The sequence below is a fragment of the Anolis sagrei genome, chromosome 2 (genome assembly GCF_037176765.1).
Source record: "Anolis sagrei isolate rAnoSag1 chromosome 2, rAnoSag1.mat, whole genome shotgun sequence".
In the NCBI taxonomy this organism is placed as follows: Eukaryota; Metazoa; Chordata; class Lepidosauria; order Squamata; family Dactyloidae; genus Anolis; species Anolis sagrei.
The window spans coordinates 18,408,322-18,434,121 of record NC_090022.1 but is presented as its reverse complement, the minus strand read 5'-3'; the positions used below and the strand labels follow the sequence as shown (position 1 = coordinate 18,434,121).

The window sequence follows — 25,800 nt, the reverse complement described above, 5'->3', positions numbered from 1 at the left end:
AAATCAGAAGTCATCACACACCGGAAATTATTGGGAAAGCTACTCTGCATCCTACTCTATGTTGTGTTTCTGCCATGGGCAGCAATGAAAGAAAAGAGCAAAATGTTTGTGTTGATTGGATGGTGAGCAGTGGAGCCCTTCCCTCCTGCTACACAATTCTAACCCACCTGTAGCAAAACGTGGCAGATTTCCAAAAAGCCTTTCTGTGCTGCCGCATGAAGTGGAAAACGCTTGCTCTGCTGTTCAGTCTGGAAATTGGGATCCAAGCTGTCCACCGGAAAGGAAGGGCAAATGTCTGGAGATTGGGAGAGAAACAGAGAAGCTTGCAAAACAGGATATGAAAGAAACAATGCCGCCGTTCTCCCAGAATGGCACCCAAGGTGGCTTCCAAAATAATTAAAAATTCACAATAAAAATGTAAAAATAGTGGAAAGCATATAAAACAGTGTAAAAAGAGCTCTAGTGGGCTCATACATAGAGGTAAGGTCCTCCAAATAATTTGACCCTAAACCATAATAGGCTTTAAAGTCCCCTAGCCTTCCACAGTTTCTCATCTGTTTTATGTAACAGTCTCTCCCTAACAAGTCCTCTTTAGCTGTCTTGGGCTACATGCAAACACCTCCTTGGCTATAAAATGCCTGTTAGAGGAACACTGAAACCAGTCCATCCCTTAGAATCATAAGAGTTGGAAGAGACCTCATGGGCCATCCAATCCATCCCCCTGCCAAGAAGCAGGAATATTGCAAATTCTTCTTTGGTGATTTCTCCCTTTATCCACTTCTTGTGCATGTCTCTTTTGAGTCTTAGCACAGTTAGAAGTTCTTTGGACATCCATTCTGGCTTCTTTGGACTTGTTCTATTTTTTCTCTTTGTTGGCACTGTTTGCACTTGCGCCTTAAGTATTTCACTCTTGAAAAACTCCCTTGCAACATGGTGCCCTTTAAAAGCAACTTACACAACATTAGCACAACTTTCTGGAGCTCCCCTTGCTTAACCGAGAGATAGAGCTGGCGAGGGTGGAATCGTAGCTTCTTGCGCCTGTTGGGAAGAGAAAAGGAGGGAAGTCATAAGAGAGATATTTTTTCCCTTCTAGCCAAATAAAAGAAAATTTGGGAGGGTATGCAAAGTATGGAAACCAAAAGACAAATTGGGAATATTTGTTTCAGATGATCTGGGGGAAATGGCTGTGCGTTGTTCATTCAGATGAACTGGTAAAAAAAACACGGTTTATTGTTAAGCCCAACAAAGGTTGAGCATCCATTATCCGAAAATCCAAAATACAAGTTAAGTATCCTTGATCTGAAATGCCTGGGACTAGAAGCGTTTTGGATTGCAGATTTCCCTCCCCAATACCTCATTTGCCAATACCTGAGACATCTTGGAAATAGAACCCAAGTCTAAACAGGAAATGCATTTATGTTTCATATAGAGAATACACATCACAAGAAGGTAAATTTATCCACAATATTTTGAATAAATTTGTGCACAAAAAATTGAGTCATCAGAGAGCAAATGTGTCATTCTCTCCATTACCCATGTGGACTACTTCGGAGTATTTTGGAATATTTTAGATTTCCAGACAAGGGATGCACAATTTGTATCTCAAAATACAATACTGTCCCTGTTGGTGGCTGAGATGGTGGCTCTTCTGCTTAAAGGGTGAGTGTGTGCGAACTTTGTTTCATATACAAAATTATTAAACATATTAGGTGTAAAATGACCATCAGGCTAAGTGTATAAGGCGTATGTGGAACATAAATGAATGTTGTGTTTTGACTTGGGTCTAAACACACTCCAAGATATCTCAATATGTAGGTATAAGCAAAAACAGATATTCCAAAATCCAAATCATTTCTGGTCTAAAGCATTTTGGATAAGAAATATTCAACCTGGTACCACTTAGAAAGAGTAAACAGTTACTCAAAAATTAGACAACAAACCTAATAATTAATGACAACTATGGTAGAGCCCCTCAAACAATGGGACTTGGGTCAATGTTGACATGTTGACATCAGAATTCTTACTTTCTAATATTTCTGTATTTGAAGAAGAATAAAAATAAGGATTTGGTAAATAAAATTCTTATATTGCTTATATTGTGTGCCACAATAGGCAAAACCTGGGAAAAAATAAAATAAAATAATTTATCAATAAAGAATTGGTTGAACAGGATATGGGCAACAACGCTATCAGAAAAGTTAGCCTATACATTAAAATCAGCAAAAGGAGAAATAAAATAAGAGATATTTGATAACACAGAAAAGTCATGTGAATTCAAACCACCAAATGACCGAAGAAAGATTGTGGATGAACAATTGGAGAATATATTTCAATAATTATATGTAATGGGTGAAATTACAATAAGCAGAATTAATACAACTGACAGAACTGTATTTTTATAACACTTTGTGAATGGTGTTTATGTTAAACAAGGTCACTACTTTTCAAACTAGTATTTTAAGTTAAATATTTTTATAAATAAATAAATAAATAAGAATTCTTACTCATGCAACAGGTATGCTCCGATTGGGATATGGGTAATATCACACTACACTGTTACAGCAAAATTGATCCACCTTAGCTGCTATGTCTGTTCCTTATGTGAATCCAGTAATTTGCAATTTAGAGGGGGCTTATCTCAGCCAGGTAGTTCTTAGGGTTCACTAAACTACAAACATCAAGAATTCCATAGGAGGCAGTCATAGAAGTTAAAGTGGAATAATAGCACTATAATAGCGCAGTGAGAGCTTGTGGATTGCAACCTAAGGGATTGTGGTTCAGCAGGCTGAGTGTCAGCTGCATTAAGATCACTCTGACCAAAAGGTCATGAGTTCGAAGCCAGCCCGGGTTGGAGTGGGTTTCCAACCAATTGTGTAGTCTGTTGTCGACCTTTGCAACCCGAAAGACAGTTGCATCTGTCAAGTAGGAAAATAAGGTACCACCTTAAAGTGTGGGGAGGCTAAATTAACTAATTTATGAGGCCATAAAAAAAAGACTCCAGCAAAAGCATGCGGGGAATACGGAAGTACTTCATCAGTGTCGCAGATGGACGATGAAAGCGACAGCTCCCCTGGCGGCCAGAAAAAAGTTAAATAGCCTCTGTGTATGTCTGTATATGTTTGTATGTCAAAAATGGCATTGAATGTTTGCCATATATGTGTACACTGTAATCCGCCCTGAGTCCCCTGCGGGGTGAGAAGGGCGGAATATAAAATCTTTAAATAAATAAATAAGGACAAAAACAACTGAATAGAAGGAAAGTACATGGTAGGCATTGCCTGGCATCACTTACCGCTCAGACTCCTGTACTACCAGGGCACGCTCCAGTTGTTCCCTCCCAGGCCCCGGAGGCAAACCCTGTGCTGAGAGCACAGTTCCATTTGGCAGGTTCAGCCGTGGCCCTGCGCTATCGATTCCTGGGCCACCAAGACCTGGCGTATCATCCGGCGGATGCTCAACGCTCGAACCTCCCCGCATTCGGGCACTAAAGAAAGAAAGAATAAATAATAAATAAATAAATAAATAAATAAGATGCAGGGCTATACCATCAAGCCTATCAGAAGCTTCAACTCCCAAATACCTTTAAAGAGTTAATCAACAGTCCAAAATCAAGCCGATAGACCAGGCATGGGCAAACTTTGGCCCTCCAGGTGTTTTGGACTTCAATTCCTAACATCCAAAACACCTGGAGGGCCAATGTTTGCCCAGACCTGCAACAGACCAACAGAAATGTAAATATTAGAAGGATAACACAACAGAGAAACTGAATGCCCATTCCGGAATCGTAAGCTGAATACCAAAGTGTCCAGAGCACAATGTGGAATTGGAATCCGTAAGCCAAGGTAAGTCCAGGTTTCAGGAACACAAGATAGCAAGAGTCTTAAGGTTGCAGATTCTACGTTTTGGTATCAAATTGCTGCCTAATTTGTAATGCCACTCTGAGTCTACTTTGGGGTAGAGAAGGGCGGGATATAAATGAAGTAAATAATGGGTTGTTGTAGGTTTTTTCGGGCTATATGGCATTCTCTCCTGATGTTTCGCCTGCATCTATGGCAAGCATCCTCAGAGGTAGTGAGGTCTGTTGGAACTAGGAAAAAGGGTTTATATATAATAATAATAATAATAATAATAATAGTAATAATAATAATAGCAATAATAGTAATAACAATAAAACTGATGTTGCAGCCAGTAATAAGGTGCCACCCTTGAGCTCCTACAATCCTAAATCCACAGGTGTTACCTGTTGCTGGCTCTCTTCGGAGCTAATCCCAAGGACATGCACACCTGAGACCCCTCTTTTCGCAAGTCCACAAAAGCTGGAACAGCTAACTCTTCCTTAGCCTGCTCAGAGGAACTAATTTGCACTGGTTCTACTTCAAAGCTTGGCTGAGGGAGCTGATGGACACTGCTGGGCTCCAGCCAAACTGCTGGGCCTTCCACCGGCATCTCCTCTTCCTTGCTTTCCAAGCTATCCACAGCAAAACTTCAACTATCATGGGCTTAACTTGCAAACTAGATATCAAACCAACCCCTTAAAAGAGATGAAAACCTTTCATTCACACACACACACACACACACACACACACACTTAAAAATTCTATATAAAAATCCAATTAGATTAGACACAGATGACCAAGACGGTTTTAAATGGTGTATTTTAATATTGAGATAAATGTTTTTAATGTTTATGTATGCATATAATGAATTCTTCTCCTGGCATTGAATGTTTGCCATATATATGCTGTGCTCCGTCCTGAGTCCCCTTCAGGGTGAAAAGGGAGGAATATAACTGTTTTAAGTAAATAAATAAATAAATAAATACGTAACCATTTTTTTGCCTTTCCTCTTCATCCTTCCCTCCTCTCTCCAGGAACAGTTGTAGCTCTGTTCTTTGGATTATTTGTTCGATCATGAAGATTGTGTCGCAGCAAATTGTTGGGGTTCTTTGCTCAGCAACAAGCCAACCCTTCTTCAGCATTCCTCCTCCAGTTAAGGAGCAGACAAGCACAACTTGTATCTTTTATAGAAAACTTTATACAGAAGTAAAGCTTTCCCCTGACACTAGTAAAGGTAAAGCTTTCCCTCCAACTCTGGGGAGTAGTGCTCATTTCCATATCTAAGCCAAAGAGCTGCCGTTGTCCGTAGACACCTTCAAAGTTATGTGGCAAGCATGACTGCATGGAGCACCATTTCCTTCCCACAGAAGTAATGCCTATTGATCTACTCACATTTGCATGTTTTCGAACTGCTAAGTTGGCAGAAGCTGGGCCTAACAGCAGGAGCTCACCCTACTCTTTGGATTTGAACCATCAACCTTTTGGTCAGCAAGTTCAGCAGCTCAGCAGTTTAACCCGCTGCACCACCAGGTATTTACAAAAGTCTAGCAGATGTTATTGACTCTTTTCCACCCCTTCTTTTCAATACTTTACACTCCCAGTCAGTTCATACCTTCTCCATAGTATTATCTTCTCCCTGGTCTTCTTCATTAGTCCTTCAATTTCTCTGTATCTCCATCTCCAGCAGCTCAACACTCTGGCAACAACAACTCACCACCACAACAACTACTACACCTCTACTAGCAGATAACCTTGTGCTTGGCTGTAAATTCTTCAATACTAGCCAGGTGATTAAGTCCTTAATGCTTGCTGCTGGGATGGTCCTGATCCTTATGATTACTTACTGTTACTTTAGAAATGACAGAATGTTACAAATCTGGGTTGTGTAGGTTTTTTCGGGCTATATGGCCATGGTCTAGAGGCATTCTCTCCTGACATCCTGACATATTGCAAGCATCCTCAGAGGTATTGAGGTCTGTTGGAACTAGGAAAAAGGGTTTATATATCTGTGGAATGACCAGGGTGGGACAAAGGACTCTTGTCTGCTGGAGCTAGGTGTGAATGTTTCAACTGACCACCTTGATTAGCATATAATGGTCTGATAGTGCCTGGAGCAAACTTTCGTTGAGAGGTGATTAATGTCCTTGTTTGTTTCCCCTCTGTTATTTTGCTGTTGTAATTTTAGAGTTTTTTTTAATACTGGTAGCCAGATTTTGTTCATTTTCATGGTTTCCTCCTTTCTGTTGAAATTGTGCACATGCTTGTGTATTTCAATGGCTTCTCTGTGTAGTCTGACATGGTGGTTGTGAGAGTGGTCCAGCATTTCTGTGTTCTCAAATAATATGCTGTGTCCAGGTTGGTTCGTCAGGTGCTCTGCTATGGCTGACTTCTCTGGTTGAAGTAGTCTGCAGTGCCTTTCATGTTCCTTGATTCGTGTTTGGGCAAGGCTGTGTTTGGTGGTCCCTATGTAGACTTGACCACCATGTCAGACTACACAGAGAAGCCATTGAATTGGCCTGCACGTTGAGGAGAATTGGCCTGGACATTTTGGATTTGGGATTTATAGTTCACCTGCAATCAATGAGCAAAGATGGAATTGGACCAAACTTAGCATACACAGCCCCCATGACCAGCAAAATATACTGGCGGTCTTTGGGGAAAATTCACCTTGATTTGGGGGAGCTGTAGTTCACCTACATCCAGAGAGCACTGAGAACCCAAACACCGTTGGACTTGGACCAAACTTGGCACACATACCTGATACACTGAAATTTGGTTACTGGAGGGGTTTGGGGGAAAACTGACTTTCCTTTCTGTGAGTTGTAGTTCACCCACAACCAGAGAAACTGTGGCCTCCACTGATGATGGACCTGGACCAAATTTGGCACACAAAACCCCCATGACTAACTCAACGTACTGAAGGGATTTGAAGGGACTGACTCACCATAGTGGGAGTTGTAGTTTACTCTACAGCTAGAGAGCACACTGAACCCCACCGGTGATGCATCTAGAGCAAACTTGCCCAACATAACAAACTTTAAGTACTGATAGAGTTTTTCGGGGTTAACCTGGCATGATGCGAGTTGTAGTTCACCCACAACCATATGCATTTTGTACAATTTAAACAGTGACTTTTTCAAATAACCTGGGCAACTCCAGGTACCCAAGCTAGTTAGGAATTTAAAAATGACATGTTTCCCTCTCCTTCCCAGATTCCTGCATCCAAATATGGCACTGTGTTCTCACCTCGGTTGTGTAGTGTCAGCACGGCCCGTACCCTCGGAGGTGCCCTGGCCGTGTGATGGCGGGATGGGGACTGGAGTGGAGGTGTCTGCCTTGGCTATTGTAATCTCCTGGGCCTCGGAAGCATCTTCTCCACAGTGTGGACAGAAGATCATGCCGTTCAGCTGGGAAACGCAGGCCTTGTGGAAGCGATGAGCTACGCGGAAGTCAGGGTGGCACTCCAAAAAAGTACCCTGAAGGGAGAAGGAAGGGGGGGAAAAACAAGCTGTCAAGGACTCTGCGTGAACAGGGCTGTAACTGGCTGGATTTAAGTCTGACCTCTCTCTGGCTCCCTGGAACCATATCCTTTTCCTGAGATATATCACAAGTTCTGGCATTGGTTCCTTCTGCCCCAACGTACTAATAATCCCACCCTTCCCAACACAGCCCTCCTTGGTGTCATTTACTCACCGCAGTGCAGAAATAGCCACATCCGGGGCAGCAGTGATGTTTCACCATCCTGGCCCGGTGGGACTCACACAGCACCATAAGGGGAACTCGGCTGGAGGGGCGCATCGTCTCCCGCTTTAAGATGCTACTGCTGCAGCCGTTGAGCTAGGAATACACAAAACAATGCAATTACTTATATTATTATTATTGCTGTTGTTTTGTTGTTGTTTTTATTTATTATTATTATTATTATTATTATTATTATTATTATGTTTAATGTGCTGTCGAAGGCTTTCTTGGCTGGAATCACTGGATTACTTTGCGTTTTCCAGGCTATATTGCCATGTTCCAGAAGCATTCTCTCCTGACGTTTCACCCACATCTATGGCAGGCATCCTCAGAGGTTGTGGGGTCTGTTGGAAACTAGGCAAGTGAGGTTTATATATCTGTGAAATGTCTAAGGTGGGAGAAAGAACTCTTGCCCGTTTGAGGCAAGTGTCAGCTCTAGCTTCTGCCAACCTAACAGTTCAAAAGCATGTAATGAGAGTAGATCAATAGGTTCCGCATTGGCGGGAAGACAAAAGAGCGCCCCATGCAGATATGCAGACATGCCGGCAAGAAAATCAGAGAGGTCTATGGACAACAGGCTCCTCGGTATGGAAAAATGGAACAATGGCCAAAGTTGAGCATTGCCTCCAGACGCTGGAGATGGAAAAAAAGGGAAGGCCTTTACCTTTCCCTGTGTTGTCTGTCATTGTTCACTGTGTCTAAAAGCACAACATTTGTTCTCCCATTATAGCCTCTGCATTAAGAGCCAGCTCTTTAGGACTGTATGGAAAGTAAGGGATCTAATTTGCCAAATAGTCACTGTTGTATGTTTTTATGTTGAATGTTTTTATATTGTGTAAATGCTATTTTAAATTATAAGTCGCTCGGAGCACCTTGGTGGAGAGCGACTAATTAAGAAATAAAGTGAAGTGAAGATCTCTAAAATACATTGAACCGAAAAGGGCTTTCTTCCAAATCACGAAAACGCTCACCTCTCCGTCGGCACTTTCGGTGGCCATGCATTGATTCCCAGCCTGCTGGCTGAGGCGCTCAATCGTTGGGGCTTCCATGCGGCAAGAGCAAAGGGGCAGCTCCTCAAACCGTTCTGTCTCCAAAGAGCTCGTCTCATTAGACACTCCTAAGGGAGACAGGAAAGGGGAAAATGGGAGATGGGAAGTGGCTGCTGTCAACAACAACTCCAACCTCCAGTGTAGTTTGAAGGTTCTCTTCCATTGTCTGCTCTGTCAGCAATGCTACAGACAAAGCTTCACCCAGCATGAAATTGAGCTTAGTTTTTGCCATAGTCATGCAAACACAATTTGCTCAATGCCTTCCTCCTGCAGCTGACCTTGGATGTCAACCCATTACACTTTCCATTGACCGAGTTTACAAAATTTAACAGGGAGAGAAGCTGGAGTACAAACCAGCATGGTTGGGGGACAAGGCCCCTTCATTGGGCAGCTCCAAACAGCCAAGAGGCACTTCGGTATATTCGCTCTGGATGGCCGAAGGACCGCCATTCAACCCTAGAAAGAAAGCAAAAGAATGAGGAAAAGCAACGCACTCACAACCAACTCCATTTTGACAGTTGTTCACTTAATCTGTATAGTTTGCACTCCTGGGGATTTCAGCCTCCTGAATCTTGCCTTTCTCCCAATATGAAACTTGAGGCAGCTCACAACATTTTGGGTAATGCAAAATACAACCAAAAACACGTCATGAAAGTGATTTTAAAATAATAGTGTACTAATAAGCAGTACGAGTACGCGAGCAGTACGTGTGAAAAAGATCTTGGAGTCCTCGTGGACAACAAGTTAAACATGAGCCAACAATGTGATGTGGCGGCAAAAAAAGCCAATGGGATTTTGGCCTGCATCAATAGGAGCATAGTGTCTAGATCAAAGGAAGTAATGCTACCCCTCTATTCTGCTTTGGTTAGACCACACCTGGAATACTGTGTCCAATTCTGGGCACCACAATTCAAGGGAGATATTGACAAGCTGGAATGTGTCCAGAGGAGGGCGACTACAATGATCAAGGGTCTGGAGAACAAGCCCTATGAGGAGCGGCTTAAGGAGCTGGGCATGTTTACCCTGAAGAAGAGAAGGCTGAGAGGAGATATGTTAGCCATGTATAAATATGTGAGAGGAAGCCACAGGGAGGAAGGAGCAAGCTTGTTTTCTGCTTCCTTGGAGACTAGGATGTGGAGCAATGGCTTCAAACTACAAGAGAGGAGATTCCATCTGAACACGAGGAAGAACTTCCTGACTGTGAGAGCCGTTCAGCAGTGGAACTCTCTGCCCCGGAGTGTGGTGGAGGCTCCTTCTTTGGAAGCTTTTAAACAGAGGCTGGATGGCCATCTGTCAGGGGTGATTTGAATGCAATATTCCTGCTTCTTGGCAGGGGGTTGGACTGGATGGCCATGAGGTCTCTTCCAACTCTTTGATTCTATGATTCTATAATAAAATAGTACAATCAACCTTCTGCACCCTCCCCCTTCCACATTTGCTGGGGTTATGGATGCAGGACTATGAATAAAAGAATGTATAACAATCATCACAATCATCATCATCTTTATTTATATCCCACCACCATCTCCCCAAGGGAAGTCAGGGCGGCTAACGTGAGGCCAAGCCCAAAAAATTACAATAAGGCAAAATGAAAAAACAGAAAACAACTAATCACACTGAATACAGTGCAAACAATAAAACAAAAATAATACAATAGAATAAACACAAAATATATAATAAAAGAATTGAACACAGTGGAGCTGAAAGATCAATGTGTTGTTGAAGGCTTTCATGGCCGGAATCACTAGGTTGCTGTGAGTTTTCCAGGCTGTGTGGCCATGTTTCAGAAGCATTCTCTCCTGAAGTTTCACCCACATCTATGGCAGGCATCCTTAGAGGTTGAAGGTTCTGTTAGAAACTAGGCAAGTGAAGGTTATACTTTTGTGGAATGTCCAGGGTGGAAGAAAGAACTCTTCTCTGCTTGAGGCAAGTGAATGTTGCAACTGACCACCTTGATTAGCATTGAATGGCCTTGTAGTTTCAAAGCCTGGCTGGTTGCTGCCTGGAGGAATGCTTTGTTGGGAGGTGTTAACTGGCCCTGATTGATTCTTGTCCAGAATTCTGCTTTTTGAATGTTGCACATTATTTACTGTCCTGATTTTGGAGTTTTTTAAATACTGGCAGCTAGATTTTGTTCATTTTCATGGTTTTCTTCTTTCTGTGGAAATTGTCCACATGCTTGTGTATTTCAATGGCTTCTCTGTGTAGCCTGACATGGTAGTTGTGAGAGTGCTCCAGAACAATGTACTAATTTTCGCTAAAAATACCTAAGTCCTCCAGAGCAACTCAACGTAGATATTCTTAGAGAGGTGTTGCCTCTAGGAATATCTAGGTTTCCTAGCATAACTCTAGACTCCACATCTGGCAGAAGAATTGCACTGGAGCGCCAATAAATTCTTATAGAGATCTTATTAATCAAATCTGTCAATAACACTATGTAGCATGATTTTTATTCCAGGATTATCAATGTCATTTCCTAATTGGTTCTATCATAAAGAAATGGAAAAAGTTTATTAAATTGCAAAAACTTTGTTTCTATGGGAAGACATTCTTCAGTACATTTTGCTATAGTTTTTCAATGACTATCTCACAGAGTCTCAACCAATTCAATGTAGTTTGTGGCAGCCACAAAAACAAAGTTTCTGGAGTAGAACAATTACTTGCTGCCGAAATTACTGGCTGCCGATCTGCTACCGGGCTCAATTCAAAGTGCTGGCATTGGCCTTTAAAGCCCTAAACGGTTCTGGCCCAACTTATCTATCCGAACGTATCTCAACCTATCAGCCCACCAGGACCTTAAGATCTTCTGGGGAGACCCTGCTCTCTATCCCGCCGGCTTCACAAGTGCGGCTGGCGGGAACGAGAGACAGGGCCTTTTCTGTGGTGGCCCCTCGGCTTTGGAACACCCTCCCCATAGAGGTAAAATCAGCCCCCTCGCTGATGGTGTTTCGGAAAAGATTGAAGACATGGATGTTTAAACAAGCATTCGGTTAATCCGTTGCAACGAATTATGATGACTAAAGGACTGGTAATCATGGACGATGAATTTGGATTGCGACTCCAGTTACGAGATGCATTGGATGGTTATTGGTGGCCCAATAATTTGTATTGTATATGTGTTTTATGCTTTTAAACTGAATATTGTTGTTTTTTAAGTGTTGTAAACCGCAATGAGTCGCCGATTTAGGCTGAGATATTAGCGGTATACAAGCGCATAAATAAATAAATAAATAAATAAATAAATAAATAAATACTTTCAAAGTAAGGACCGCACAATTAAACAGGAAATAACACTTTCAAACCAGGAACCGAATTTTTATCAAATCTGCAAAACTTTGACCTCGAAGGCTGCATTTTTGAAAATTAAATAATAATAATAATAATAATAATAATAATAAACCTTTATTTATACCCTGCTACCATTTCCTGGAGGACTTGGTGCGGTTTACAAGAGGCCGAGCCCAATACATCAATAAAAACAACACAGCAATACAGACAATACATAACTCATAAACAAAGCAATAAACAAAACAGTAACACCACAACGCATTAAAACCTATGGCAGGGCCAAATGTAACAATTAAAATTTTAAAATACTGGGCATGACAAGGTGACATATATTTGGAGAGAAATGGAGCGAGCAGACAATCCTAGATCATCAGTAAAGTGCGATTAGGGACATGTTGCTTAAGGTTCCTTATTCTGGGAAGGCACACTGGAACAACCACGTTTTCAGGCTCCTCTTAAAGACTGCCAGAGTTGGGGCATGTCTAATAATAATAATAATAATAATAATAATAATAATAATCCTTTGTATACTGCTCTATCTCTCCGAGCAGATTCAAGACGGTTTCCAGCATGGTAAACATTGCACTTACCAACATAAAACATACAAAAACATTATAACTATATAAACATAGTACTATATGACAATCACACATATTTAAATTAAAACCAATTCGGTTTTAAAATGGTTTAAACACATAGTTTTGCTGGCATCTGGAAGCTCATCTCTCGGCTCTATCCAGACCACTTAAAGGAGGCATTGCTTCCCCAAGAATCCAGCTTCCATTTCCCAACAAAACATCCCTCTTGTCATTCCATCTTGCTTTTGTTTCAGAGCTATTGAACGACAATTACCTCTGGCATCCTTGGGATGAGGATCTTTGCGTTTCCGTTTGCGTGAGGGCTTGACCCAGGGACTGTCGTTCCGCCACCGTTTCCGGGCCTTGCGCTTGGAGCTGGAGGCAGCACTCTGCAGCACAGAAAGGAGACCCTAAGATAGGGAAACATCCACTTTGGGTAGGATTGTAGCTCAGAGACATCAGCGTCTACATAGGTATAAACCAGCCATGGGCAAACTTCATCCCTCCAGGTGTTTTGGACTTCAGCTTGCACAATTCCTAACAGCCTATCGGCTGTTAGGAATTGTGCAAGCTGAAGTCCAAAACACCTGGAGGGATGAAGTATGCTCATGTCTGATATTGACTGAGTATCCCTTATCTGGATCTCTGAAAAGAGATAGGAGGGGAAATAGAAAACTGAATTGGGGGGAAAAAAAACAAGACCAAACAAAGCAACTATTCCAAAAGTAGAAGAGAAAAGAACATTTTCAAAACTAAAGTAATGTCACCTTGTCTGAAAGAGCGTATGTTCTCTCTGATTTTTCCTTTCAATTTGCAACTGATGTCCTGTTTCTTCAACAAGACCTCGAATACTCATCTTGAAAGCATTGGTCTCGCTCTGAGACACAAAACCTCAAGAACCCAAAAGCTTAACAGAATTATTTCAGCTTCTAATGCCAATATGGAAAAAGGGGTAAAAATCCAGAAGCAAAGGAAACATAAAACAAGAAAAGAAGAAACACAAAGTGTTGACTATTTATGTCGTGTCAGGAGCGACTTGAGAAACTACAAGTCGCTTCTGGTGTGAGAGAATTGGCCGTCTGCAAGGACATTGCCCAGGGGACGTCTGGATGATTTGATGTTTTTATGTTGACTGATTGAACAAGTTACGAATCCCTCCTCCCAGAGCTCCATCCTCATATATCACTATGCAACATGATCTTTGTTCCTGGGTTATAAATGACATTTCCTAATTGTTTATATCATAAAACATGGAAAAAGTTTATTAAAATGCAAAAACTTTGTTTTTGTTGGACACCCTGCAACACTATAATTTTTCAATGAATATCTCCTAGAGTCTCAACCAATTCAACATAGTCTGTGGCAGCCACAAAAACAAAGTTCTGGAGCATAATAACTACTTTCAAAGCAAGTACCACACAATTAAACAGGAAACAACACTTTCAATTCAGAAACATAACTTTTTTTCAAATTTTGTTACTCTTGGAAATGGCAACCTTCTTGAATCCTCCACTACTAATCTGTTCGTATATGATTCTGTTTGTTTACTGTTTTGTATACGTACGTTTTGGAATGCAGCTTTCCCTTTACTCTATGTTTCCTGAGGTTGTGGGAGGGGCTGAAGACCACATTATCAGATCTGGGATTGCTCAAATCTCAGACTCCATTAGAGCACTCAACAAAGAGATGCTTTAGACCAGGGGTCCTCAAACTAAGGCCCGGGGGCAAGATACGGCCCTCCAAGGTCATTTACCCGGCCCTCGCTCAGGGGCAACCTAAGTCTGAAAGGACTTGAAAGCACACAATAACAACAACAACAACTCTATCTCATCAGCCAATAGCAGGCCCACACTTCCCATTGAAATACTAATATGTTTATATTTGTTAAAATTGTTCTTCATTTTAATTGCATTGTTTTTAAGTGTTTTCTGCACTACAAATAAGATATGTGCAGTGTGCATAGGAATTCATTCATGTTTTTTTCAAATTATAATCTGGCCTTGCAATTGTGTGAGGGACTGTGACCTGGCCCTCTGTTTAAAATGTTTGTGGACTGATTTAGACTGTGGACTGTTGAGATCATAAGATGCCCTGTGTTGCCTGCACAGAGAAACTACTTCAAATCTATCTGTAACTGGATTGACAAGTGGTGCACCTGTATGCTGAATACATGAAGGTTGTGAGTAAACCAAATATGTTACTTTTAATGAAATCTACTTTATTTTTGTCTCTTTAAAGCATGATATAGAAACAAGATGTTTTTGGGCACTGAAAAGAACACTTCTGAAGAACTGCTATATTTTGTGCATTGGTATAATCACTGTTCCTAACAGATCAGAGACAGTCTGACAAATGAAATCCAAATTGCCTTGCATAACTACTTGAGGATATATACTACTGAAGATAGGATTTTACTCCAATGAGTTTTTGGCTCTTCTCTGGAAGATCATACTTTTAGAAAAGGTTATGATTTTCAAATGGTGTGAATGCCATTTTTCTCCAAAAAGCTATGGAGATTATGGCTTATCAAAAGGTTACGATCTCTAAAACATTGTATCTTTCCAAAAGTTACATAGTGTATTCATTTGGTTACAGAATGTTATTGCCTAAAGAAAATATAAACATACAAGAAAAGGCCAATCCAAACTGGGAAAATAAAATCAAGCCGGAGACTGCTTAGAACAGAACACATATGAAGTAGGTACTCAATGAAGTCTAGTTTGAACCATTATGTTTTTTAAAAAATCTCTTGAAGGCTGAAGTTTTAAGTGCCAAGCAGCACGAAGGGAGTTCTGAAACTGAGGAGCCACCGCTGAAAAGGCCCTATCTGCATATTCATTAATAAAGCAATTAAAATGGAAAAATGACCTTCAACTCACCCTGTCAGAAAGATTACCAGATTCCTCATCCTCTTCCTCCTCTTCTTCTTCCTCCTCCTCTTCCTCTTCTTCCTCCTCCTCTTCCTCCTCTTCTTCTTCTTCCTCTTCCTCCTCCTCCTCTTCGCTCATATGCTCTCCAACAATATCAGCATCCGACTACAAAAGAAAAGGAGACATTAGAATCTGGGTGGTAATAATATTAACATTAATAATAATTTTATTTCTTACCAGCTTCTCCTTGTGGCTCAAGGCGGGTTACAACATAGTCAAAACACATAGGCCCCTTCCACACAGCTGAATAAAATCCTACAATATCTGCTTTGAACTGGAATATATGGCAGTATGGACTCAGAAAACCCAGTTTAAAGCAGATATTGTGGGAATTTCTGCCTTGATATGGCTGTGTGGAAGGGCCCATAATCACTGTAAATGCATATATTAAAATGTATTTCCATTAAAGATGTATATTAAAATGTATTTCTATTTAAAAACCCCATAAAATACATTTTAAAATACATTGATTGAATGAGTAGCATTCACTGATGGGAAGAACAGTGAAAATTGGGAGAAATGTGCTTACATTTCCTTCCAATAATAGTAGAGGAAAATAATAAATGTAATACAAATAATAACAATAATAATAGAGTAAAACAATGGAAATGTAATAACAGTAATAAAAGAGTATAAAAATAAATGTAATAATAGAGTAAAATAGTAAATGTAATAATAATAGAGTAAAATAGTAAATGTAATAAAAATAATAATAATAAGAGTAAAATAATAAATAACTTTGATTTGAGTATAAGTTGAGAGGACTTATAGTTGAGAGGGCCGAAAAACCTGGCTTATACTCGAGTATATACGGCAAGTACCGCACAATTAAACAGGAAATAACACTTTCAAACCAGGAACAGAACAATTATACTCGAGTATATACGGTAAGCCAAGTTTTTCGGCCCTCTCAACTATGAGTCCTCTCAACTTATACTCAAATCAAAGTTATTTATTATTTTACTCTTATTATTATTATTTTTATTACACACGCTCCATACCTTGCTGTCTGAGTCGGCGTGGCCATCCACGGAGTAGCTGTCGTAGAAGAGGGTGAAGTCGTCCCCCACCTCCGTCTCCCACTCGGGGCCTCTTTCGTCTTGTGAAGCAGTGGCTGGGGCCGTCATATCTTCTGTCACAGTGATCTGGGAATATAAGTGCACTCATTTACATCACCTGTTTGTCCCACTTCAAAGCAGATTGCAGAGTACACACATCCCTCCACATTTGCAGGTTTAACTTTGGATGTAACACAATTTATAAGGAGGTTACCTCACACACATTATTATTTTAATCTTTCTATAATTCTTCCAAAGAAGGACAATGGCTCTACCTGAATGCATCATGTTGCAAAAAAATTGAAATGTTGAAATTGTCAGCTTGTTGCTCTCCACAGGACAGGTGGATGTCAATGCCGAGGTAAGTGAGGGTCTAGGGAAGGGTTAGAATTGCTCCTTATCTGCTACTTCCTTTCTTTTCAATTTTAGTTTTCTCAGTTTCATAGAATTGTAAAATGGATAGAGCCCACAAGCATCCATTACACTATATAACACAATTTTTGTCCATGGATTGTAAATGCTGTTTCCTAATTGGGTCTATGATAAAAACAATGGGTTGCAATCACACTTCCCCCTCAAGATCTCTTCTCAGATGAAGTACTTGTTCCTCAAGGTGATCCGTAGCGAGTTCACTATGCTAAGAACAATCAGACTCACTATCAAAGCTTAACATGTGCAGTCAGATACAGTGAACCAGCCATCAGTATCCACAGATGTTGCATTCATGGATTCCTACATGCACAGCCTGAAAATATTAAAACAAAACAAAAAAAAATCCTAAAAGCAAATCTTGGTTTTGCCATCACTATATAAAAAAGTCAAAGTATGTATGTGTGTGTGAGTCTGCACCAAAAAGGTTGTTGCTAGGTGAAGTGGCCCTCTGTGATGTCGCTGGGAAAGAAAGGGGGAATGGAAGAAAGAAGAAAAGAAAGGCAAGGGATGGAGGGAGGGACAAAAGGGAGGGGAGAGATGGAATGGGGATATGAAAGAAAGGGTTAGATAGAAAAAAAAAGAAACCAATAGACAGAAAGGAAGTGGAAGAAGGGATGAAAAGGGGGGGGGGGCAATACCCGCTCCAACACCATTTTGCTGTTGCTGTTTATCCATTCAGTCGCTTCCGACTCTTTGTGACCTCATGGACCAGTCCATGCCTGAGCTCCTTGTCGGCCGTGGCCACCCCCAGCTCCTTCAAAGTCTAGCCAGTCCCTTCAAGGATACCATCCCTGGTCGGCCCCTCTTCCTTTTTCCTTCCATTTTGCCCAGCATCATTCTCTTCTCCAAGCTTTCCTGTCTTCTCATGATGTGGTCAAAGTACTTCATCTTTGCCTCTAGTATCCTTCCCTCCAATGAGCAGTTGGGCTTTATTTCCTTAAGTATGGACTGGTTGTATCTTCTAGTGGTCCAAGGCACTCTCAGAACTTTCCTCCAACACCACAGTTCAAAAGCATCTATCTTTCTTTGCTCAGCCTTCCTTAGGGTCCAGCTCTCACATCCGTAGGTGACTATGGGGAATACCATTGCTTTTATTATGTGGATCTTCGTTGCCAGTGTGCAGTCTCTACTCTTCACTATTTTATCGAGATTGGTCATTACTCTCCTCTCAAGAAGCGTCTCCTGATTTCCTGGCTATAATCTGCGTCTGCAGTAATCTTTGCACCTAGAAATACAAAGTCTGTCACGGCCTCCACATTTTCTCCCTCTATTTGCCACTTATTAGTCAGCCTGGTTGCCACAATCTTGTTTTTTTCTTATGTTTAAATGCAACCCAGCTTTTGCACTTTCTTCTTTCACCTTGGTGAGAAGACTCCTCAGCTCCTCCTCGCTTTCGGCCATCAAAGTGGTATCATCTGCATATCTAAGATTGTTAATGTTTCATCCAGCAATTTAAACTCCAGCTTTGCATTCGTCAAGCCCCACACATCGCATGATGTGTTCTGCATACAAGTTGAAGAGGTTGGATGAGAGTACACAACCCTGCTGTTCTCCTTTCCCAATCTTGAACCAGTCTGTTGTTCCGTGGTCAGTTCTTACTGTTGCTACTTGGTCCTTATACAGATTCCTCAGGAGAGAGACAAGGTGGCTTGGTATGCCCATACCACCCAGAACTTGCCAGTTTATTTTACTATACCATATATAGTGACGCTTGACCTATGAATTTTGGTAATCACAGTTTCCTAAAGGTATCATCATCAATATCAGTATCATCATCATCGCCATCCAGCATTGTCAATAACAAAGGATTGTTGGTATTTTAGTCCCACAAAAGGATAAAGTTTGCATTGCCCCCTGATTTAGATGCAACAAGTTTGTGCATCACCTTAAAAACCTGCCAGACGTTTTCAACTTTGGAATTGCTACTTCTACCTGTATGGAAAAAAACATTATCCAAAGTTAGACCAGGTGAAGGAAGGCCTACCTCTGTTGTAGCTCTGGGACTCGACCGCTGGAGAGAGAGAGGCATCCGCTTGTGCATCGCCTCTGCCATATAGTCATACTTCCTGCGTTTGGCAGGTTCTTCTACAGGAAGAGAGGGGGAAATGAGAGATCTTGTAATTCTTTGATTTTTTTTAAAATCTATGTATTGCCTGTTTTCCAAGACAGCTTACAAAAGGTAATATAGATACATCACACTGGCAGGATCCCAAAACAGGCAGCCCTCGAAAACTGATGGAGCAAAAAGGTATTCACCTGCTGCTAAAAAAATCAGCTAGTAGGGAGTTCCAAAAGCCTAATCTATATTGCATTTTGGAAACTGCATTGAACTGAATTACACTATGTAACAAAATTTGAAAAAAAAAATCTGTTCCTCATCTGGAAATATTCTTTCCTGCCTAATTGCGCGGAACTGACTTTGAAAGTAGCTGCTATATTCCAGAAGTTTCGTTTTTGTGGCTGCCATAAACTAGGTTGAATTGGTTGAGACTCGATGAGATATTCATTGAAAAACTGTAACAAAATGTCCTGCATGATGTCCCTCCCGCAAAAACAAAGTTTTTGTAGCTTAATAAACTTTTCCCATGTTTTTTATGATAGAACCAATTAGGGAATGACATTTATAACACAGAAACAAAATTCGTATTATGTAGTGTTTTATGTATCTACACTGACCATATACTGCCATTCCCAACTGCATTATATGACAGTGTAAATCAGGGGTCCTCAAACTAAGGCCCGAGGGCCGGTTACGGCCCTCCAAGGTCATTTACCCGGCCCTTGCTCAGGGTCAGCCTAAGTCTGAAAAGACTTGAAAGCACACAACAACAACAACAACAACAATCCCAGCCAAAAGCAGGCCCACACTTACAATTGAAGTACTAATAAGTTTACATTTGTTCTTCATTTTAATTATTGTATTGCATTTAAGTGTTTTTTGCACTACAAATAAGATATGTGCAGTGTGAATAGCAATTCATTCATCTTTTTTTCAAATTATAATCTGGCCCTCCAACAGTTTGGGGGACTGTGACCTGGCCCTCGGTTTAAAAGGTTTGTGGAGCCCTGGTGTAAATGGTAGTCATGTGTGCAGTAACCATTTCTACTCTTTAATCCATGTTTTCGTACCGTTTCTTTTATTTGGCTGGCACAATATATAAACGCCCCTCTGATATGAAAATAACTGCGAAACGAAAGAAAAGTTTGAATGGCAACCGTTTTTATGTCTGCTTTTCATGAGCACAGTTTAATCTTTTTTATGGATCCCCAGCAAACAAGAAGTAAAGCCTCATTTCCTCTCCTCTTCCAGGAAGTCATCACTCTTCCATATCTGCAATTGGGAAGCTTCCTTAAAATGTCTTGGAGAGTGCGTGCATGGATCCTCCTTCCTCCTTCTCGGCTCTTGGAGCTGCCCTGGCAGCTGCTACAGTGCTGCCTCCATCTCTCATGCAAGTAAAGTGCCTGTAGCCCTCTCCTTTTCCTCCTTTGCACTTCTTTACTCTAGAGTAAGGCAGGCATCAGCAACAAACCAAGGCATCGGCGGCAGCTCCAAGAGCCAAGGAGGGAGGAAAGCATAAGAGGCACGAAGGAGGAAGAGGAGAGGGGCTGGAGGTGCCTTCCTTGCACGAGAGATGGAGGAGAATGAGGAGGGTTCCCAGCAACAGCAGCAAGCAAGGACCCAAATCTTGGTGGGCTAAGAATGGTAGATGTGCTCTCCACGTATGGCAATTTTCACCCCTCTAGCCCTAAAACTGAGGGGAAGGGGAGCCTGGGAAGGCCGCCCATGTTGGCCAATGGTCCAAAAAGAATTGTTCTTTTGGACTCGAAACAAAAAAAAACTCATTTGGAAAGGTGTCCGTTTTCGGGAGAGGCATTTGAAAACGAAAACAGGGCCTTACGAATGAAACAAACGGAAATGGATAGCAGTTCTATACAAATGCACAAGACTACTAGATGGGGGCAGAGCCAGGGGGAAGCCACTAAGGAGGCCCTCCCTTATGTTGCCACCAAAATGTATGTGGGAGGGTGATGGGACAAAGTCCTCTCCAAAAGATCTCAAAAAACAAGTAGGCTCATATAGGGAAATAGAGAGTTTTGGATAATCCTGAACTGAACTGGAAACTATGACATGGAGCAATGGATTAATAGAATCATAGAATCAAAGAGTTGGAAGAGACCTCCTGGGCCATCCAGTCCAACCCCCTGCCAAGAAGCAGGAATACTGCATTCAAATCACCCCTGACAGATGGCCATCCAACCTCTGTTTAAAAGCTTCCAAGGAAGAAGCCTCCACCACACTCCGGGGCAGAGAGTTCCACTGCTGAATGGCTCTCACAGTCAGGAAGTTCTTCCTCATGTTCAGATGGAATCTCCTTTCTTGTAGTTTGAAGCCATTGTTTCGCGTCCTACAATTCACATTGTAGGAAAAGATATTCTACCTAAGCAATAGGAAAGAGCTGTTCAGCAGTGGGATATGCTGTTTTGTGTTATATTGTTTGTATTGTATCGATGGGCGTGGCCTCATGGAAGCCGCACCGAGCCCCCTTGGGGGAGATGGAGCGGGGTATAAATAAATATTATTATTATTATTATTATTATTGTTGTTATTATTATTATTATTATTATATGCTGCTGCCTTGAAGCCTGGTAAAGTCTCCTTCTCTGGAATTTTTTAAATCAGAGGCTGGATGGCCATCTGTCAGGAGTGCTTTAATAGTGTATTATTGCCTGGCAGAAAAAGGGTTGGACTGGATGGCCCTTGGAGACTCTTTCAACTCTAACACTTTCAGATCACAACTAGCATTTGGATTTGTGCCGAGAAATAAACCAGCAGACAATGTAGCTGTTTCAAGAAAGCAGTAATGAACTCCTGTATTCAGCTTGTTTGCAGTCTGGTTACATATCTCTTTCAAGCTGAGGTTTTGAATGCTCTTTGAAAGCAGCCACACCATCATCCAAATCAGGCATGAGCAAACTTGGGCTCTCCTGGTGTTCAACTCCCAATTTGTGTTCAACTTGTGGGACTTCAACTCCCACAATTCTAAACATCTGGTAGGCCATTAGGAAATGTGGGAGTTGAAGTCTGAAACACCTGGAGAGGGCCAATGTTTGCCCATGCCTGATCCAAATGGTAGAAAAGGAGATGTAAACAGACAGTTCTGATCCCCAGAAGCCTTAACCCCAGAATCGCATCCTATGTCAGATGAAAGCTGCCAAGGTCAAGGCATACCTGGCTCTTCGATGCTCCTTAGATCATCTGGAACTCGGAAATGTAACATCTCAGAGACTCGCTTTTCAGGGACCTTGAAGGAGACAAGAATGAAGGAAGGAAAAGACACTTTTATCTAAGCTCCAGCCTTGGCATTCTTTTGAGTAACAAACCAGTTGTGCTGAAGATAAACTCCTTTAACCAAGACCATCCCAAACACTTATTTAATTTGTATTCAAACTAACTGCTACATCAAATTGCGTTCAAGAAGGCAAGCAAAAAGAAATAAAACATTGTAGCCATTATGACAATAATTTACAAGCATGTTGAAACAGTTTAAAAGGTCAGACTGAAGAGCAGAACCTGAGTGTGCGTGCCTTCATGCTGTCTGTTGACATATGGCAACCATAAAGTTTTCTGATGCAAGGAACACTCAGAAGTGGTTTTGCTAGTTTCTTCCTCTGAAATATAGCCCAAGACACTTGGTATTTCTCGGCAGTATCCCATCTAAGTACTGACCTGGCTTAGTTTTAAACATCCACGTTGTTGGAAAGCTAAATTTTCCTAATGAGTACAACAACTCTACACTATCACCCTTCCCTAAACTGGTGCCCTCTAGACAGTTTGCTCTAAATGGACTCTTGGCCAAAGAGTGCAAAATTATTTTTTCAAATACTACAGTTCCAGAATCCTTTTATCACTACAGCTGCTAGCTTTATGCATCTAGGAGTCTTAATCCCAAAAACTAACTTTTCTAAACTCCATCTCTTAATAAATGTGTATGTTTGGTTTGGAGAAAAGAAGGCTGAGAGGGGATATGAAAGCCATGTTCAAATATCTGAAAGGTCCCCAGTGACGCAGCAGGTTAAACCACTGAGCTGCTGAACTTGCTGACTGAAAGGTTGGCAGTTCGAATCTGGGGAGTGGGGTGTGCTCCTGCTGTTAGCCCCAGCTTCTGCCAACCTAGCAGTTCTAAAACATGCAAATGTGATTAGATCAATAGGTACGACTCCAGCAGAAAGGTAACAGCACTCCATGCAGACATGCTGGCCACATGACCTTGGAGGTGTTTACGGATAATGCCAACTCTTCAGCTTAGAAATGGAGATAAGCACCCCCCCCCCCCCCCGAGTCAGACACAACTACACTTCATGTAGTTGTGGAAGTGAGCTTTTTCCCTGCTGTTCTGGAGACTAGGACACAACAAATTGGCAAGAATAATAAATAATAATACTTTATTTGTATTCCGCCCTATCTCCTCGAGGGGACTCAGGGCAGATTCCAAGATACACAAATACAATGCCTAGAAACAACAAAACACAGATAAAGGTAAAAGCTTCCCCTTCCGGCTCTGAGCGGTGGTGCTCATCTCCATTTCTAAGATGAAGAGCATGCTTTGTTCATAGACACCTTCTAGGTCATGTGGCTAGAATGACTACATGGAGCACTGTTTAACTTCCCGCTGAGTCAGTACTTACTGATCTACTCACATTTGCATGTTTTCGAAACTGCTAGGCTGGCAGAAGCTGGGGCTATCAGCAGGAGCTCCCCCTGTTCCATGGAGTCAAACTGCCAATGTTCCAGTCAGCAAGTCCAGCAGCTCAGCGGTTTAACCCATTGTGCCGCTGCAGCCCCAGAAGATTCCCCCTAAACCAGGAGTCCACAAATTAAGCCTCATGGGTCAGATGCTGCCCTGCAAGGTCGTTTATCAGCCCCCACCCTAAACTTTAGACTTAGGGTCATTCTGAAACGTCTTGAAGGTACACAATAACAACAACAATCCTAATTAACTTGATCATCTCATCAGCCAAAAGCAGGCCCGCACTTCTCACTGAAATACTGGTATTGTTCTTGTATGGTTTTGCTCTGCTCTACAAATAAGACACGTGAAGTGTGCATAGGAATTCATACATGTTTTTTCTCAAATTATAGTCAGTCTGAGGGACCATGAACTGGCCCTCGGCTTTAAAAGTTTGAGGATCCCTGCCCTAAATGTTAGAAAGAACATCCTGATGGTAAGAGGTGTTCAGCAGTGAAATATGCTGCCTTGGAGTGTGATGAAGTTTTCTCTAGATGGTTTTTAATCAAAGGCTGGACGGTCATCTGTCCAGAGTGCTTTGACTAAGTGTTCTTCCATGGCAGAAAGGGACTGGATTGGATGGCCCTTGGGGTCTGTCTCTTCTAGCTCTAAAATTCTGAATTTGCTTGCCCTGCTTCTTAGGGAAAAGTCTGTCTGTCTGGAACTTTTGAAAGTTTGGAAATATTTCAGGTACGCAACTGAAAGCGACCAAGCCATAGACACATGTGTTGTCCCTCTGCAAGTGATAAAATACGTGAGCAGATTTACCTGCACTGTGCTGGCCTTTGCCATTGTTTTCCGTGCCCGATGGACCTTGGGCTTGACCTCTTCAGCTGCCGGGGATGGGGACTGAGTCGGGGATGAGTTTGAGGCTGGGCCCAAGGTTGAGGCCGGAGTCTCTGTTGTGGGCATCCCAGGATCTCCAGGAAGCCGCGACCCAGGCATACTCAGCAGGCGCATGGCCAAACTCTGGATGGACGTCGGGGATTTGCTGGTTCCGGTGAGTGACATCTTTGCCCGGCTCGGACCACCCGTTTTGCTGGGAGATGAGGGGAAAGTCTTGGCCGCGTGGCCTGAAACCAAAAGCAATTGAACAAAGAATCCTCAACTACATTTCTAGTCTTCAATCTTTACACAGATGAGGGGTTCTCAACTTTTAGTCCTTCCCGATGTTTTGGACTTCGACTTCCAGAATCCATCATCACTGAAGTTTCTGGAAGTTGAAGTCCAAAACCGATAAAACTATGTAGTAAGATTCTTGTCCGTGGGTTATAAATGTCATTTCCAAATTGGTTCTAGCATGAAAACATGGAAAAAGTTTATTAAACTGCAAAAACATTGTTTTCGTGGGACATCATGCAGCACATTTTGCTATAGTTATTCATTGACTATCTCATAGGGTCTTAACCATTTCAACATAGTTTGTAGAAGCCACAAAAATGAAGTTTATGGAGTAGAACAACTACTTTCAAAGTAATTTATTTATTTATTTTATTTATTTGCTGCATTTGTTAACCGCCGCTCTCAGCCCTAGGGCGACTCGCGGTGGTGTACAACATATAAAAAACATATTTTACAATAAACTACACGACAAAAACAACATATCACTAGTACACTATCATCTAATCACACTAAAATAATCCGCTTCGTCTTATCATAGAATCATAACCAGTCTCGTAGTCTATATTCCGTTCCAGTTGTCATTTCCAGTTACTGTAGCATTTAGTTAAATGCCTTCTCGAATAGCCATGTCTTCAGGCTCTTCCGGAAGGACATAAGGGAGGGCGCCTGTCTGATGTCAACGGGGAGGGTGTTCCACAGCCGGGGGGCCACCACTGAGAAGGCCCTATCCCTCGTCCCCGCCAGGCGTGCCTGTGAGGCAGGCGGGATCGAGAGAAGGGCCTCCCCAGACGATCTCAAGGTCCTCGTGGGCTCATAGGCCGAGATGCGGTCCGAAAGGTATTTTGGGCCGGAACCGTTTAGGGCTTTGTAGGATAGCACCAGCACCTTAAATTGGGCCCGGTAGCAGATCGGCAGCCAGTGGAGCTGGAACAACAAGGGCATTGTATGCTCCCTGCGTCCTGCTCCTGTTAGTAACAT

At 41.9% G+C, this 25,800-nt stretch overlaps 1 protein-coding gene across 2 annotated transcripts in view; it reads right to left on the bottom strand.

The window, feature by feature from the left end:
* Positions 1-25,800, bottom strand: part of EHMT2 (euchromatic histone lysine methyltransferase 2) — a 51,308-nt gene that overhangs the window by 20,377 nt on the left and 5,131 nt on the right. The window contains exons 4-16 of one of the 2 annotated variants that reach the window (XM_060759470.2): positions 24,469-24,773; positions 22,143-22,215; positions 18,897-18,997; positions 16,424-16,567; positions 15,372-15,527; positions 12,767-12,902; positions 8,981-9,082; positions 8,549-8,694; positions 7,530-7,673; positions 7,083-7,312; positions 3,293-3,484; positions 956-1,038; positions 168-295 (exon numbers count right to left, since the gene is read on the bottom strand). In XM_060759470.2, coding sequence (XP_060615453.2) covers positions 168-295; positions 956-1,038; positions 3,293-3,484; positions 7,083-7,312; positions 7,530-7,673; positions 8,549-8,694; positions 8,981-9,082; positions 12,767-12,902; positions 15,372-15,527; positions 16,424-16,567; positions 18,897-18,997; positions 22,143-22,215; positions 24,469-24,773 — 1,940 coding nt within the window. The remainder of the gene's footprint in view (positions 1-167; positions 296-955; positions 1,039-3,292; positions 3,485-7,082; positions 7,313-7,529; positions 7,674-8,548; positions 8,695-8,980; positions 9,083-12,766; positions 12,903-15,371; positions 15,528-16,423; positions 16,568-18,896; positions 18,998-22,142; positions 22,216-24,468; positions 24,774-25,800) is intronic. The other variant, XM_060759471.2, reaches the window with a different exon arrangement.